Genomic DNA, 17378 nt, shown 5'->3' on the forward strand with positions numbered 1-17378 from the left:
TATCCTATTGCTTTTCATTTATTTCTTTTGTCTTATTTTATCACTGACTGTTCACTTGTCTTCAGTAAGCTTGAGTTTTTTTACTTAGAAATTTGAATGGTATCAAAAATTGTGATATAAAAACCTTATTTAAAACAAAAATAACTACATTGTGATATATCATTATCTTGAAATAAAATTACTCCTATCGTGATATATGGTCATATCGCCCACCCCTAATTGTGAGATGACATGCTACTTTGACGCAGTGGAGATATAGTGTTAAATGTTCAAGACTCAGTGTAATGGTTTTCAAAGCTGGTTTTGTCCATTTTGAAAAGATCTGTGGCATCAAACCTGAAAACTTTCTGAAGGCCCTTTATGCTAATGAGTGTTTTTGTTTTCTGCATGTTCATAATGTTTACCCTCATTATCATATGTTGTTTGACTTTGCACATATTTAGCAGGTCTGCTAATTTTTAATTCTTTTGTTTCACAGATAAAGATGTGCCAGCCACAGTAAAAGTCCGTAAAGTCACTAAAAATACTGTCAAATCGCCTGTGACCAAAGGTAGAAACTCTCTACCGCTCCTTCTGTTGTGGCGATTATTGGGGACTGGTGAAATAATCAATGAGCTCTCCGTCGGGCACTAACATCCTTATCCATCTGGGCTTCTTTTTTTTAAAGCTTTTTTTAAATAATCAATTTTACTAATGGTATCAGCTGGAAACTATGGTGATGGGGATCCTGAAATTTTCAACCTCATGTAATTCCTGGAACTAATGCAACTTTCTAGTTCGTACTGTTTGAAATAGGTTGGCTATTGTGGGTTTGGCCTGAGGGTCATTCAGCGTGACCTCAAAGTTTCCAGAAGATTGTGTCAAGGACAGAACCCACGAGGCCTAATTGATGGTCTTGTGTTTCAGAGCCGGTGGTCGAGGGTCCTGTCTCCGTGGGAGGAACAGTAGGCTCAGGTACAGCCTTACTGCAAAGAGTGCACTCTGGTCAACATGAGAACCCTAGCAGTTATTATGGGAGGCCTGGTAGTCCAGAGATAATGTCCTCCACTACATTACTCACGAAAGACACTTTCACACCAAATGCGATTTGAGAAAACAAAAAACAAACCAACGAATAATGGAATGAATTTGCACCAGTACAACAGGTGGTGCTGAATGACAATAAAGCTCACACCAGCCAGGACAGATACCTGAAAGGTGCCCCGCTTTGTGCCTGACCTGTACCTTGAAGGGGTAGTTCACCCAAAAATTAGAATGAACCTCATTGGCTCTTGCTGAAGCTCAAACGTGCTGCGTCACACATGAGAAATAAACATCATTGGTTCTTGCTGAAACTAAAACGTGCTGCGTAACATGAGAATGAACCTCATTGGTTCTTGCGTAAGCTCAATTGTGTGGCATAACACCTATTAGAAGTATATTTTCTCAAATAAAAGTTAGTTCACATAACTAAGGTATTGTTTTTCATTACCACTTGCATGTCCGGGTCTGAACGTGCTTATTGTGTATGTGCAGGATCTGTACACATGACGGGCGGCAAAATCGCAAGAAAAGCCTGACGTGTACCGAGTGTCAAGTATAAGTTTCATTTATAATGTTTCAAGCCTATAAGCAAGCTTAATTGTTATACTAGTTTGACATGCCAGAAGAAAGGCCTAAATTCAATCTTTTCATTATATAAAGCAATCGTATATCTTCAGAAAATTTAGACTAAACCGCTAAATCATTTAGTTTTATGAGTTTTATGATCCCTTTATGAAATTTTTGAAGCGTCAAAGTGGTAGTTGTTTAACTGTCAATGTTTGTTGTGCGTCGAAGATTGAAGGGATTGGAATGCGATGCAAGTGTTTTTTGCTAGTTTCAGCCCGACGCAGTTATCATTTTCACGTCCTTCGCCACGTTTAAATAGCAAATGCATTTGTGCGCCCATGGGTGTGCTGGTCTGAAAATAAGGTGTGTTCGGGCGCATTGTTGGCGTGTGCTATTTTGAGGCAACTAAAAGACTGCACCATTGACCAACTGAAACCTGGTCAATGGCACAGTATTTTTTTATTATTTAAAGGGTGCATTAGTAATATGCGGCTATTTACTACATACACATGGATGCCAAATATTGGCAGCAGCACACAAAGATGCCAAATTACAATGTAAAAGATTAGTATTGTATAGATAAAAATATGGTGGAATCCGGCTTGTCCTGTAGATGGTCTGCTTGTGCGCTTTAACCTCACGCACGAGCAGATCCGTTTGCGCTCTGGAGACACGTTCAGTCTTTCCGCTTGCAAATTCCACCATGTAAATAGCGAATCTGCCATGGCACGAGAGCAACTGGCTTTCAAAGGGAATGGGAGATGACACTCTGATTGGTTTATTGCATGTTACGCCCAAAACTTTTAAATTGTAGTGTACTGTATATGCAATCAGTCGTTCTCAGATCTCTTTGGTTGGTGTGTTTTTATCTCCAGGCGAAACAAAAAATGTTCAACAGACATTAAAAAAATGTCAGAGAAAGTTCATCCCTGCTGTGAATAGCGGCATAATAATCTTTCTATTCAAAATTTCACTTGGTGTGAAAGGGTCTTAAGATAGTGTACATGGGTCATTATCAGGAACCCCCCCCCCCCTTAAGTTTTAAGAAATCATGTTTCTCTGAGCACCAGGGCCGTAACCACCAAAAAGTGAATCTCATTTATTTACAGTCAGTATTGTGCTTTGTGCAGTCTTTTTTCCATAACAGAGTTGAACTTGAACTTAATGAGATGGGTGTTGTGTAAACATTGAAGTGCTGATTAAGTCTCCAAGAGAAACGTAATAAAAATATTTAAGAAAATATATAAAAAATTACCTTTAAAAAAAAAAAAAATGACATCAGATTATTTTCATTGTATTATTTTTAAGTGAATTGTGATATGACATTTTAGAAAAACTACATAATATTTTGATAAAGTAAATGATTAATAGGGATATATTTTCTTTTTTATTTTAAAAGCTATTTTGCATTACACATGAAACCCAAGTTAAATCTATAAAATAATATAACCAACTTCAGTATCTTTTTAATTACATCAGTAATTATATTGTCATTGGGATACATACAGAACAGCACACATATGTCACCAACAAACAATACACTATGAATGAAAACCACATCTTAGCCTTCATACCTTAGAATGATGTCTTTATGACTATAGCAGAATCTGTTAAGTTATAATATGAATGGGTTTTCACTCTTCATTTTGCAAAGACTTGCATTATAAATCACAGTGATTTGCAGGCTGCTAAACCAGCCTAAACCTATACCAGAGACACTTAGATTGTCAGTTTTTGGTGTTATTTATTTCTGCAACCCACTTTACATCCCTGTGAAATTGTAATCAAAAACTTGGGCCTCCATCTGAAAGGGTTCATGTCTGACCCCGGCGGGTATCTAAGAGTTTGCTTGCTGTGGTTCCACAGTTAAAACACCCTCGGAGGGTCTGTCTCTGAATTGTCAACTGTGAATGATTCCTTTTCAGCAGTGGTCACTTTCTAACCAGTTCCTCCTCTCCAATCTACAGCATCTGTCTGGAGAGCATCAGAGGCATTCTCAAACTCTCCTTCCCATGCCTTAGTGCCATATGATTAGCAATGCTGCCCTCGCTGATGCCTTATTCACGCTGTGAATGCTACAAGTGTTGCTAATGAGAATGTAGCAGCTAAATTAATGTTTTGTTCCACATTTACCTGTTCATCAGTCCTTTTTACTGAGCCCATTATTTCAGTCTGCTTGGTAAATATTTGGTCTTTTGTTAAATGTTTTTTTTTGTTTGTTTGTTTCTAGCGGCTCTGCTCTAGCTATCGCATTAAGCATGCTTAAAGTTGAACATGTTACTGTTTTTATTGACCAGACGGAATGAAGTAGGCATACTTAAGTATGCACCTGCTTTTGGTTTACTGCTTTTTCATTTCCCCCTGCTCACACTTCTGTTTTTTCTCTTCTTTTTTGAAGGCTTAGCATCATTGACACCTATGGTCTTATGAAGCCCTCATAGGTGGAGAGCTGCTTTATAACAATATCCCAGTTGAAATGTGGAATGTTTTGGCTGGTCTAATCTTATATTGCTGCTGCTTCTGCGTACACTAAAATCCTTTAGATGATGGATTTCTATTACTACCTATTTGAATGTTAATTATTATTTACATGTTTAGTGGTACAAAAATGCACCAGTGATGCATTTTGACATGATGATGGCATAACAAGTGAGGATTTACATTTCTTTTTGTGTTTGGCTTATAATGTTCTGAGTTAATGTTCATTTTCATCTTTCTCTTCACAGTGTTTGATAAGCAAGGGTTCGTGCTGAATTTGGACACAAAGCTGTAAGTATTCTGTATGATACCATCCCTTCCTTATACATTTCACCAATAGAGAGAAAATTTACATAAAATAATCTAAATGTACAAACAACGATCAAGAGCAAACAGCCTTTTAGTTTATCTTAATAATTTTTTATTTATTTTTTTACTATCATGATTTTTAGATTACATAAAGAATTTGTATTATAGGTATTAGATGCTGTCACTGGTCACCGTTTCTTTGTCACCACATTGCCTTTCTACTTTCACTTGTTCAGTTCAGTCGTCCTGAAGTGTAAGAAATGAATTTTTTAAAAATACAAATGTTATTGTTCCAAAATATATTGCTTTTGCTCACCAATGTTGTATTTTTTAAATAAAAAATAAAGTAAAAACTGTAAACTTGTGAAAATAAACAGTTTTTTAATATATATTTGAACATAATTTATTCCTGTGATGGCAAAGACAATCCTCCAGTCATCAGTGTCACATGATCCTTCAGAAATCATTCTAATATGCTGCTTTACAGCTCTAGAAACACTTATTATAATATTATTATTATTATTATTATTATTATGATTATTATAAAACCTTTTTTTTATTGGATTCTTTGAATAGAAGGTTCAACAGCTTTTTTGGGGGAAATATAAATCTTTATAAATGGCTTTAGTCACTTTAAATCAATTGAATGCATCTTTGCTGAATTTCTTAAAAAAATTAACCCCAAACTTTTGAATAGTAGTGTTTAATATATCAAGTGGTTGTAGCAATACATATTATATAGAGAAATATAAATAAATACAAAATCTAGGGTACTAAAAAGTCTTTAAAGCAATAAAGGCTTTTGCCCCCATTCAGTGCCATCAGTGTCTTTGAGCAATCTATTCCAGCGACCTCGTGTGTGACGTGTTGTGATGTATGATAGGTCTGTGTGTGGTAGGTATATGTTTACATTTCATCTTTGAAGCAGCCATACTCTCAGACTCTCACCTCGCCCTAATTTCTCAGTGTTGAGCATCAGAGAAGGCATGTCTGTCCACACCATGCGCACGTACAATAAGCAAAGCCTTCGACAGGTTTAGATTTCATTGACGCTGTGAGCAAAAACTGTCTGTGTGGTGCACTTCATCATTCAGCTGGCCTCAATCCACCACCCGTTCTGCTGCTCAAAGACTCAGAGCTGTCACGACAACAAAATATGACACTGCCCCATTGGGCCAACCACTTAATCAAAATGAAGGCTTCAGCAAATAAGTGTCTTGTGGCTTTTATTTTAACTGTTGAAAAGGCACTTAGTGTCAGACAATTTGATTTGATGTTGAAACCTGGAGTTTCGGCATTTTATCAACAATGCAAATTCGGAGAACATGTTTTTTTGTTTTTTTATTGTGTTACTGACACTTCAGAAAAATGGACATAGTTATTTAATAGTGATTTTTAATCCAGTATTGAGATTAACACAGTTGATGCTTTAGATGCCATTTAACAAGGTGGTCCAGCCAGCATGTGTCCATTCTCAACCACCTCCAGTCTCTGATAGTCCTGATTTTTCTCTCTCTCTCACACACACACACATACACACACACGCACAGAAACCCATTGGCCTCTCAGACCTGACCTGTGTCCTCTTCACCTGTTTATTTGAACTGCTTTCGTTGTGAGCTGCAGGTTATTAATGATGCCGCTCAGTTTAGGTGGTAGGAGCGTGTCTGCTGCCCCCATCCATTTAGAGGATTTCTCGATATTTTATTATTGTATACAACCACTTGATATATTATAAATATATCCAAAATGTCCAAAAGTTTGGGGTCTGTAAGATATTTTTATTTTAAAATATTTTTGAAAGAATTATCTTGTGCTCACATAGGCTGCATTTTTTGGTCAAAATACAAAAATAATGTGATGGTAAAAACTTAATTTTCAGCATCATAACTTTATTTTTTACATTTTTTTTTTTTTTTTGAGGAGTTAAATAACAGCATTTATTTGACCGTTTTATTTGTAACAATGTAAAAAGTCAGATTTAATGCATTATTGCTGAATAAAAGTATTAATTTCTATATATTAAAATAATATATATATATTTTTTTTTATCTTACCGACCCCATAATTTTGAATGTTGGTGTAAATATATCTAAAAATAGTAGTTTTAGTCAGTCTGTTTTTCATTTCTGTCTTTGTCTGTGTTCTGTCTATTAGTTCAGTTTAGTCTTCCTCCGCCCCTGCCTGTTTGTTTCCATAGTTACTTATTGAGTTAGTTCAGTTCAGGTGTGTCTTGTTAATTTGTCTCTTTAGTTCTGTCTATTTATAGCCTGTGTTCTGTCTTATTCTTGGTCAGTTATTTTACATTGTTGTTCTGGTTTTTGTTCTGAGTTTTTGTTTAGTTTGAGACTGTTTATTAAATATTACTGCTGCACTTAGATCCTGCTTCTGCCTCTGCCTCAACTGAAATTGTAACAAATAGAATACTGAAAGTCTTTTAAAAAGAGGCCTGATTGTTCCTGGTTCTGTTCAAGTTTTTAACTTTTTTTGTGTCAGTGTCATACCCAATATTTTTGACTCCCGTAGAACTCTACCCTGATTAAAATGAAAACATTTAAATAAAAATTACATTAAAAAGAAATACTGTAAGGCACCTACAATGGAGGCAATAAAGTATAACCACAAGATTCCAAACATTACAGATTTTAACAAGACATGAGTTATATGGCATTGCTGTCTGTAAAGCATTGTTTGCATTGTGCAAACTTCTGTCACGCATAACCAGATGTTTACTCATCTAGAAAAGTAGACCATTTTATTGTTTGAAAAATAAACTAGCTTTATGGAATAATTAGTGTAAGTACTTTACATTTCAGCTTTTAAACTACCCGGAACGCTGGCCCTGTTTAGTTTACTGAGCGTGTAACCAGTTTTTGCCTTTTTCCTATAAAAATAAAACTGAGGGGCAAGTCAAAATTGTTTTCTGTGTTAACATCATACCACGAATGCTGTCTTTAGAGCGTTAGCTGTTTTGTGCTTGGAACATTCTTTCAGAAGAAAAGTATGAAATAAACACACTCACTGTTTGTGTAGACAGCAAAATGTGTTGCATTCCTATTGTTTGACTATTTCATTTATTTAACACATCAGCGATAAATGAGTTTCACAAAGTAATCCATCACATCCTGATCTAGATGTCATCCATCATGTGCCAGGCAAGATAAAAACAATATACCTCAGATTCACCATTACCCTGTAGCATAGTTATGCTGTCTGATATTCCTGTCAGGTTTAACATTTACAACCCAAAATGAATGCCTCCTCTTTCTTCTCCTCTCTAACTGTCTACAGGCCTCCGGAGTTGGTGTACAAGTATGGAAACCTCAGTGAAGGATCCTGCAAACCTGGCTATGCAGCTGCCAAAATGACTGCTATCTATCCAAAGTATGAACCGATTTTTTTATTAACATAATACTCAGGGTTCGACAATAAGAATGACCCATTGCCTTTTACTGTAACTTATTGTACATGTTGTTGAACAATCTGCTGTTTTAAATGAGTGATGCACTGATATTTAGGCCACTGAATACACTTTACGTTTCGGCTGAAATTAGTGCTTTTCTGATGTCTTTTTCGTGCACACATGTATAAGCTATAACAGGTAAATATGCTCTGTATGACATATTCATTATATTTTTACTTATACTGTTAGTGATGTCTTAATCATAATTATTTAAAGTGCCCCATTATGCTTTTTCAAATATTAACTTTCATGCCGTGTGTAATATAGCTGTTTGTGAGTGTAATTGGTCTAAAGAGTTTTAAATATCAAAGTACATGACAATTAAAGTTCTCCTAAAATGAAGAAGTGTTGAGTTGTCAGCAGTTCTAGTCTCATTTCCTGTTACATACCTATATAACAATGTAACAAATTTGCATAATGCCAGCCTTTGGTCTTCACTGACTGCCTGCAAACATCTACTTTGACCCTGTACAAAACACTCTAGTTGTAGCTGAGGCCTGGAAGAGTTTGGTTCGTGTTGTCGACATAAGAGAGAATGAATCTTCGAACAAACCATTTTCAGACTCTTTGAGAAAAGAGATGATGTGCAATGGATTTTATCAGAAAATTAAAGTGTTTTTTTTTTTTTTTTTTTTTTGGGCTGCATGTAAACAAGAAAATTAGGAACCTTTAAAATAGCATAATAGGGGCACTTTAATGTATGTTTGAAAAAACCTGTCAAAATATATTACAGCCACCGTTTAAATGTTTCTACAAATTTGAGTAGAAACATAATTCGATTATTAAAAAACTGCCTTGCATGCAGTTTAAATGTTTGTACAACTCAGTTTTTATTTGACTGTTGGTTGTTACAATACATATGTAATAATTTCGGTGTTGGTGTTTCAGTAAAAATAATTTGGTGCACCTTTAGTTAAAGTTAGCTGTCTGAGATGGGTGATATTGTTGAAATTATATGAAAAAACAAAATTCTCCAAAACAAATGTCTAAATATAAAATGAATTGTTCATCAAAGTGGTGACTGACAGAAAAACATTCTTATTGTTGATTGCTGATATGTATGAATTGAGGTCTATTGCAGTTTCACTTGAATTTGCACACTGCTAGATGTGGTTGTGTTTTGAGAAAAGGTATTTCATATTTCAAAAGGAGGATAAATGAAGATGGCAGATGGGATGGATGTTTGGTTGGAAGAACACAAAGAAGCTTTGGCTGAATGCTGTGTTTTTATTCATCTTTTTTTTTTTATCTGTTCAGCTTTTTTGAAACCTGCTTTTGATCTGGAAGGCTTTGCTATATTGAGCTCTCTGTCGTCTTCAGAATTAAGTACAAACTCTGTGAATGGAAGACCGCTTTGTTAAAGATTTACTTCTTTAGTCCTGATTTACCAAGCTCCTTGTGTATTCAACTCTCCCTGGTTTTGAGAGACACTATGTCACTTCTCAGCCATGAACCCCCTGAGGCCAGTCTCATAATATCTCAGATTGAACAGAAAGCTGTTCCTCTGATCCATTAAGTCCTTGTTAATTTGTGACCTACCACAACAAACAACCACTTCCGCATGCTCGCCAGCTCCACAATGCGCCTGTTGTTACTCTTTTGGAAGTGGACAGTGATTCTGTCTTTGTGGCTGAGAGGAAAATGCTCTCTAAAGCAGCCACTGTGGAGAACCGAATGATTCAACTTCTTCCATTTGACTAAATCCTCAGAGCTCTCCTCGACTCTCAATGATGTCACACAACGCTCAGAGACCCTCAGTGACGACATGGCCCTTTGACGGAGCTTTTCGTATTTGCTGGCATCCGTATTCCATTGTTCCCTCATCTTTAGGATAATTCTCCGGCTGGCTATTGTTAGCAGAAGTCATTTTTCCACTACAGCATGCCCAACGATGATAAACATTAAGCATCACGGTTTGGTTTGTTCATGGATATTTCTCTCATCGCCATAAGATTGTTTAGAAATAGCTTTTCCACCAATCAAGCAAGATTATTTTGGAAGGGATTTTAGCAGCTATCACAAAACAGTAACTATCACACAATAGCAACAGCAATATTTAGTCAGATGGTTGCCCTGGACTGATTTAAACAAAAACTGACTAAACAAAAATATTAATTTAAGGAAATAACCTTTTAAAGAAGAGAGAGTGTAAAGAACACTTGACAACAAGAATGACAAGTTCACGTTGCAGAAGACATTTTGTTTTGTTGTTATTTGTCTATAGGCAGGACAAGCATCAAGAGACCCATAAAGCAGAGCAATGACTGAATTGGTGCCTAAAACGTTTTAACAGGTCCCCCAATTAATGGCATATGTGTTAACAGTGTCTACAATGTGCCTCTAATTAACACGTGATGGATCAAGGTTCTCAGGGTCTCTGTTTATTTTTCGGGGTCAAAATGCACTGCTGCCACATCATTACAACACAAATATTTGAGCTTTTTTATTGCATGATAAATTATTTATAATGATGTTTAGGATACATTGATTCAGTTAAGATGTTGCCAGAATCACGGTGAACTAAAGAAACATTTTATGTACTATTTGAACGTATAAACGTATAATAGGTTTCACAAACTGACAACTGCACAACAATAATTAATTATAAATGATAAATATACTGTTGTTCCTTGTTAATTCATGCTCATTAATAATATAAAAAGCTTGCATTTTTTTAAAGTAAAAAAAAAACGAAGTATTATATGTAGACAGTACAGTACTAGTAGCATTAGATTAATAAATGCTGTGAAAATTGTTAGTGCATGTCCATGATACCTAATGCTTTAGCTAATGTAAAAAAATGTAACCTTAAGTGTTTCCATTGAATTAATTAAAGCATAGTAACTTTGTAGTTGGATATTTTTTAAGCATCTAAGAGGACTAACTGTGTACATTTTGGATAAAGAACCTTAAGACTCAATTTCAAGAAAGTCACCTTGTATAATTAAAGGCACAATACGTAAGATTTTTGGATTAAAATATCAAAAAAACACTAGAACAATGTTAAATATTTTGTTGACTTGTGGACTTTATCCCAAATGTTTCTAACAAGATTTAAATCCAGAGAAATCAGCTATTTTAACCAGTGTAATGGTCCGTATCATTGGGTCGCCTGTCAGTGACGTCATGTCCCATTACCCTCGATTTTCCAGGAAACGCCAAAACTTTAATATATTATGTGTTTTATTAGGCAGGTGAGAAACTGTTTGGATACCGTCATCGACAGAAAACTAATACTTGTTCAAAACGGTTTGAATCTTGTTTTCTTGATTTACTGTGTGAGTAACATGTTTGTACCCAGAAAGTAAATCAGACAACACTATTTTGACAAGTGGCTAAAATGGCATAATCAGAAAGAGCTTTATTTTTATTTACAGTAATACAGCATTTTTTCCCACCATACAATGTTTTAAAATTAATTGTATGCCATTAACAAACACAGGTCATCCATCTTTTATTAATATGATATTCTAATTTCAGTCTAGCTTACTGTAGTGTGCAACAAGTGTCTCATACCAGCCACCGAGCGCACGCAGTAATGTTAACAAATTTTAACACACTCAAATGTATTTTTAGTATGATTGTTTTGATCAAGTTAAACAGTGCTGCGTTACCCCACAATTTTAATTTGTCAACTCTGAGTAGTTTTCAGCATTTGTGGCCATTTCATTTAATGAAATAAAATGTGAATTTAAGTGATCAAACATAACTGTAACAAAGTTCAAGTTCAGGGAAGGAAGCAGACGTTCAATTTCATTTAAATCGTAAAATAAACATAAACAACAAAATGAAAGGAGCGGCTGCGGCTGACTTCGACAAAGAATAATAATAAAAGCTCCGGAGCTCCTCCACGGGACTTGAGATCGGTGTGTCGCGTAGGTCTCTCTCATTAGCATTCGCTCCACTGGCCACGTTCCGCTCTGACAGCTCTCAGCCCAGCCCTGCTTCATACCACAGTAACGTTAATAAAACTTTAATACATTAGCTCATCCATGAACATGATTTCTACCCGAGTCCCGTCGGATTGGTTTTCATCAGCTGTGGAGGTGAAGACGACAACTCCCACTATTCTGCGCTCATTCACGGCGTCATCAAGCTACGCCTTTGTTATTGTTTTGAATAAAAGTCCTCTAATGGAAAAACGTACATACTGTCCCTTTAAATTTTTATATTAAAGCTCTTTATTAAATAGAAGAGTCTGATTTGAAAATGCTCAAAACCCCAATATTTTTTTAATGTTTTTTTCATTATTTTTACATGCTTTTAAAATTAAACAATTTTCTTAAAATGCTATACTCGTGAAATTCAAACAATTTATTTTTTAAATCTAGAAAAACTTATCAGCCTCACTAATCAGTGGTTGGATAAAATACAGATGGTCCTATTAGGGTTAAAGCCCTATTGCATGTATGTGGTCATTTGGGCAATTGCTTATCTCTCCCTTTAGCGGTTTCATTTTAATACGGGATCCCTGCATGTCTAGAAAACCAGAAAACCTGAAGCCATGTGATCTCACCCTCTGTTAGTTCAGTCGTTGGCTCACCCATGGAATCAACTTTATTTTCAACACCTCTACCCCTTTCCCAAAATTGTTTGTATTGGACTCTTAAATCAAATGTCTTGGTTGAACTTGAGCGGCCGGTTATAAAAATACTGCCCCCAGTGAGAGATAGCCAAGAGGAAATGAGCACAATGTGCACAGGCCTCCTGTTCAGGACCCCTTTATGACAAGCAGACCCCTGTCTGTCTTTAGACCTAAAGCTCTCTCACCCAGTTATTTATAATACGAGTTAGTCCGCACCCCACAAGCCACAAGTTAATTAATCACAGTTTGTTTTGGCAAGACTTCGCTTTGTCTGCTTTTATCATGTGATATCAGAAGAGTATCCGATGCGACCGTTTTTTTTTTCTTTTTTCTTGACGTTGTCGGACATCCTCTAGCCTTCGGCGATTAGTACATGAAATAGAAACACTTTTATCAGAATCTGTTAAACAGTTGCCAATAGTGAGCCCATTCATTTCCTCATCTCATTTCCTGCCATTGCTCTGATTTTTTTTTTTTTTTCAATTGACATCCTCTTTGTCCTCATTTTCCCAACATATCAGACATTGTTGTAGATTTAGATGGTTCAAAAGCAACTGGAGTCCTCTGTTACCAAAAAGGGTTGTTAAATTGCTTCCTTTAATGTGAATTTTGATGGTCATTAACTCTTGCTGCTCTGTACTTTGGAAAGGATTTTGGGAAAGGGGTTCTGCTAATTTTTCTTCCTAAAAGCAAGAGCTGTTTTTTTAAATTACCCTTGTGTTCTCTTTACTGATCCATGATTAGTCTTTTAAGTTTTCTTAAGGGAACCTAGTTTTTTCAAACCGCCTGTACCTCTCGACAAGCTTTCCTTGTTAGTCTTCCCCCTGACCAATCTACGGCAATTTTCTAACTTAATTATAAAAGACCTCAGAAAGAGGGGGGGGGGGGGGAACCCTGAAAAATTATCCAATATCCTCATGTTTGTAAATGAATAATGAGCCTGTTGAGTTGGGAGGGTCGTAAAAACAGACATCCATCGTGTGGCCACACTTACGGAAGCAGAAAAGTGGCAGCGTTCACAATGTGTTTGTGGAAGATGCTCTGCTGTCTGAGACTTATAAAAATGACCCCTGAAAGGGATCTGTATTGAAAAATGTTGTTTGATTGCTTCTGAAAGTTCACACTGCTTACCGGCACCTTTGAGCAGCTCAGTGTTCCACTTCCTGGATATTTCCCATTTGTATTGCGTTAAATGTTGTCGAAATGCCCTTTGGTAGCAGGCGGAGTAGATAAAAAATGACAGTGAGGATCTGTGGGTCAGAAGCACAGGCATTTATCGTTGCATTTGCACATCAAGCTTTAAGAGGGGAGTGTGCTGGGAAATGGCCTCCGGGTAGGGTATCCCCTGACTCCTCTTGAGAAGGGGTGAACGGAGGCCTGGATTCGTGATTGATTGGTGCTGGTTCAGCCACACTGTTTTAAACTTTAATCACAGGTCAAAGCAGAGATGAAGTGAGACCTCTCACATACAAAAGCCCCCTTTGACTCCCCAAGCTCCTGATGTCCAGGAAGGGAATGTGTTGTTTGGCTATATTTTATTAGCCCTTTTGATATGGAATTGATATGGAGATATTTTTGGTACTGTGCAAAAATTTGCAGTCTTCTGTTAGATTTGCTGAATTTGCATTTGTCTACATCTGAATGTTAGTTGTCCATAGAATGTGCATTCATTATGTTTTGTTTCTAATGTTTTTGCAGGTTTAGTAAGCCAGCTTCCATGTTTCTGGACCGAAACTTTAAGCGGCTTGCTAAAGTTAACAACTATTTACCTCCATTTGGATTTAAAACACAAGGTATGTATCTTTAAAAAAAAATAGATTTGTTAAGGTGGACTTTGCCCTTTAACAACAATGTTCTCCAAATGCTGTCTTGTTTCCAAAAACCTGTTCTTTTAATGAACCGTTTAAAACGACAAGTTAAGTATTTGAATCGGTATGAAGCACTTCTTTGGAGGTCTGCACCGGATGGATTTTTAGTCTCACTCCCGCTAAATTCTTTTCCCACAAATTTTTGTTATTGTTGTGTCCTGTTCATTGTTATGCCCCTAATATGCTCTCGTTCATAGAGATTTTTAGATGGATGTCAAGGCTTTTTAGGTTGTGTGAATTCTACAATCACTGACCCGGTTTGTTTGCTTGTTTCCAAGACTGCGATGCGGTGAACAGGCAGTGGGCGAGATCACACAGACCAAACAAAACCCGACTGACAACATGGAGCTTGTAAAATAATAAGTAAAATAACTGGCTGTAGAAGTGTTTTTCAGAGAAACGAGTATGTGAAATTAGCATGTTTCCTAAATATCCGTTAGGGTAGGGTGTCATGGTCATTCATAAATGACAATGGGTGTCGGAACGCAAGAACGCATCTCGTATAGTGTGCCATAGTGGATGACAACTGACGCTGCGTCTGCAACACAGCTTTCAAACATGGCGAGACAAAAGAGAGACAATTGTATTGGTGCTGCTAGATTGAATTATGCAATGGAGAAAAGGTTAATGCAGCTATGGCAACAATAGTCCTACCTTTGTGATGAAGGTTTCAAGAATATTTAAAGGGGGGGTGAAATGCTCATTTTCACTCAATCTCCTGTTAATCTTGAGTACCTATAGAGTAGTATTGCATCCTTCATATCTCCAAAAAGTCTTTAGTTTTATTATATTTATAAAAGAAAGATAGTCTGTACCGAGTCTTTCCGGAAAAAAACGAGTGGCTGGAGGCAGGCCGTGTGGGCGAAGCTAAAGCTGTGCTAACGCGCCGAGCTAACAACACACAGAGACATTTGAAGCAGTTTTACTCACCGCCCGGTTCCAACGCACGACCGCAAACCTTTATCATTGTGACTGCTCGATCCTTAAGCATTAGACGATCTGCAAATCCGTCGATCTGGGCTTTGTTTATAAAACAAGCATCGTCGAAATGCAGGGAACAAACAAAAACACTTGCACAACTCCGTTGATGCTCTGTAAAAATAAACTCCATCCACTTGTCCCTTAATGCTGTTTTTTTTTGGTAATCTGTGCAGGGTTGTCTTGCCCTGGCAACGAAAAACACACTTTGGTGACATTTCGCTCTCTCGCTCTGGTCAGTGAATGTCTCTGCTCTGGTCTACGTGTGCGCGCGCGCTCTTCCGTGAGAAGTGCCCTTAGGACCCATATAAGGAAATTCCGCCACATCTGACGTCACACATGCCCATACTCGAAAAAAAACTTTCTGAAACTTGTGACAAACCGGAAGGAGTATTTTTGGAACTTTGTCCATGTTTAGCATGGGAATCCAACTCTTTAACAGTGTAAAAAAACTCAGTATGCATGAAATAGCATTTCACCCCCCCTTTAAGCAAAATGGACAAAACAGACCCAAATAAAATAATGAAATTAAATCAGAATCCTATCTGGAATTCTATCATTCTTATATAGAGCTTATTATTGATACAACTGCATTTGACAAGCAACTTCACTCTCGAAAAGTCAAAGAGAAAGCAGAAGTTTAACTGGCATAAATAAAAAGTATTACTGGACAATAATAGATCTCTGGTCACAAAAATGACTCCTGTCATAAACTCCAAATGTTTTAAACTGTTAGCGTTCATGTTTCTATATAGCAGTAGGATGCCAAACTCTTACTATGATCAACCATTGCCGGTTCAGGACAGGGATGACCCTTATATTGCAGGAGTGTCTGAGAGTAAACCTCTGTTGTGTGTACGTGGCCTGATGTAATGCACTGTATGGCAGACATTTATGTACTTCAGTGATGTGGGGGTTTTATTCCATTCAGCAGAGAACAAGAACTTCATTCTACTGAGCTTTGTGAATGTATCAAAGAGAATGAGACATTCAGAGAAAGACCTGTAGATAAGAAAACGGTTTCTTGAAACCAATTGGTTGTTAATGTAATCCTCCGTTGTCTGCTCAGTTTTTTTCCCCCTCCATCTGAAAAGACGATTACATCTTAGATTTCAGCACATTGTCAAATGTTCCAGCACTTGAGGGCAACGGGCACATAAGGGTACCTTGAATGTAACCTTTGTGTTCGTTTAAGGGCTGCCGTGTCCACACACATGAAGACTTTCAAAAGAGCAGGTCCCTTGTTTACATTACACCTGGTTTCTGTTTGCTGCACGGATCGTGAGCCTAGCGTGACTTCGCTTTTAACTTTATTCATTTGGATAGGTGATACGTGTGGTTCTTGAATAGAGCTTGACAAAGGTTCTCGAGTCGTGGGCCAGAAAGGCATAAAAATAGATGTCTTATTTCTGCACTACCAATTCTGATATAAGCGATCCCTGCGGCCACCTACGACTTTGTGATTTCTGCTCTTGATTACGTCGCCCTCAGTGGAAAACATTCAGTCAAAGCATTGCAGATGGTTTTGTCGACCGTAAGGTAATCCCAACATCCTTTAAAGATGGGAGAACCAAATACCTCAAAGGAGAATAAACCATTAGGGCTGTTTTGACTGTAAGTTTGGCCTTTTAAGTGCCTTACAGTATTAAGTAGCCTCTTAAATGTCTCCGGTGACTCAGGATGAATTGTCACTCTTAGCTACTTTGGTGAAGTTCCTCTAAAACTCACGATGAATTGTTTAAATAGTTTATGAGCATGTTTGATCGGTTTTTAAACAAAAAAAGCTTCTTGACCAACATTACATGAAAGAAATGTGTCATCATGTGACTCGTGTTCTCAGAATATATATATATATATATATAGATAGATAGATAGATAGATAGATAGATAGATAGATAGATAGATAGATAGATAGATAGATAGATAGATAGATAGATAGATAGATATATAAATGGGAAGAGCAATAGGTTTGAATTGTTTTCAGATAAACGTCATAAACATTTCAGCCATATATATATATATATATATATATATATATATATATATATATATATATATATATATATATATATATATATATATATATATATATATATATTCGTTTCGT

At 36.6% G+C, this 17378-nt stretch overlaps 1 protein-coding gene across 5 annotated transcripts in view; it reads left to right on the forward strand.

Annotated features, from left to right (window-relative positions):
• The window catches only part of st3gal3b (ST3 beta-galactoside alpha-2,3-sialyltransferase 3b), a 61937-nt gene that overhangs the window by 16815 nt on the left and 27744 nt on the right, over positions 1 to 17378 (forward strand). For 2 of the 5 annotated variants that reach the window (XM_081374465.1, XM_081374463.1), the window contains 5 exons: positions 479 to 550; positions 907 to 954; positions 4317 to 4359; positions 7669 to 7761; positions 14124 to 14218. In XM_081374465.1, coding sequence (XP_081230591.1) covers positions 479 to 550; positions 907 to 954; positions 4317 to 4359; positions 7669 to 7761; positions 14124 to 14218 — 351 coding nt within the window. The remainder of the gene's footprint in view (positions 1 to 478; positions 551 to 906; positions 955 to 4316; positions 4360 to 7668; positions 7762 to 14123; positions 14219 to 17378) is intronic. The other 3 variants (XM_081374466.1, XM_081374464.1, XM_081374467.1) reach the window with 2 other exon arrangements.

Source organism: Scardinius erythrophthalmus (genome assembly GCF_964197995.2).
Source record: "Scardinius erythrophthalmus genome assembly, chromosome: 9".
NCBI classification, from domain to species: domain Eukaryota; kingdom Metazoa; phylum Chordata; class Actinopteri; order Cypriniformes; family Leuciscidae; genus Scardinius; species Scardinius erythrophthalmus.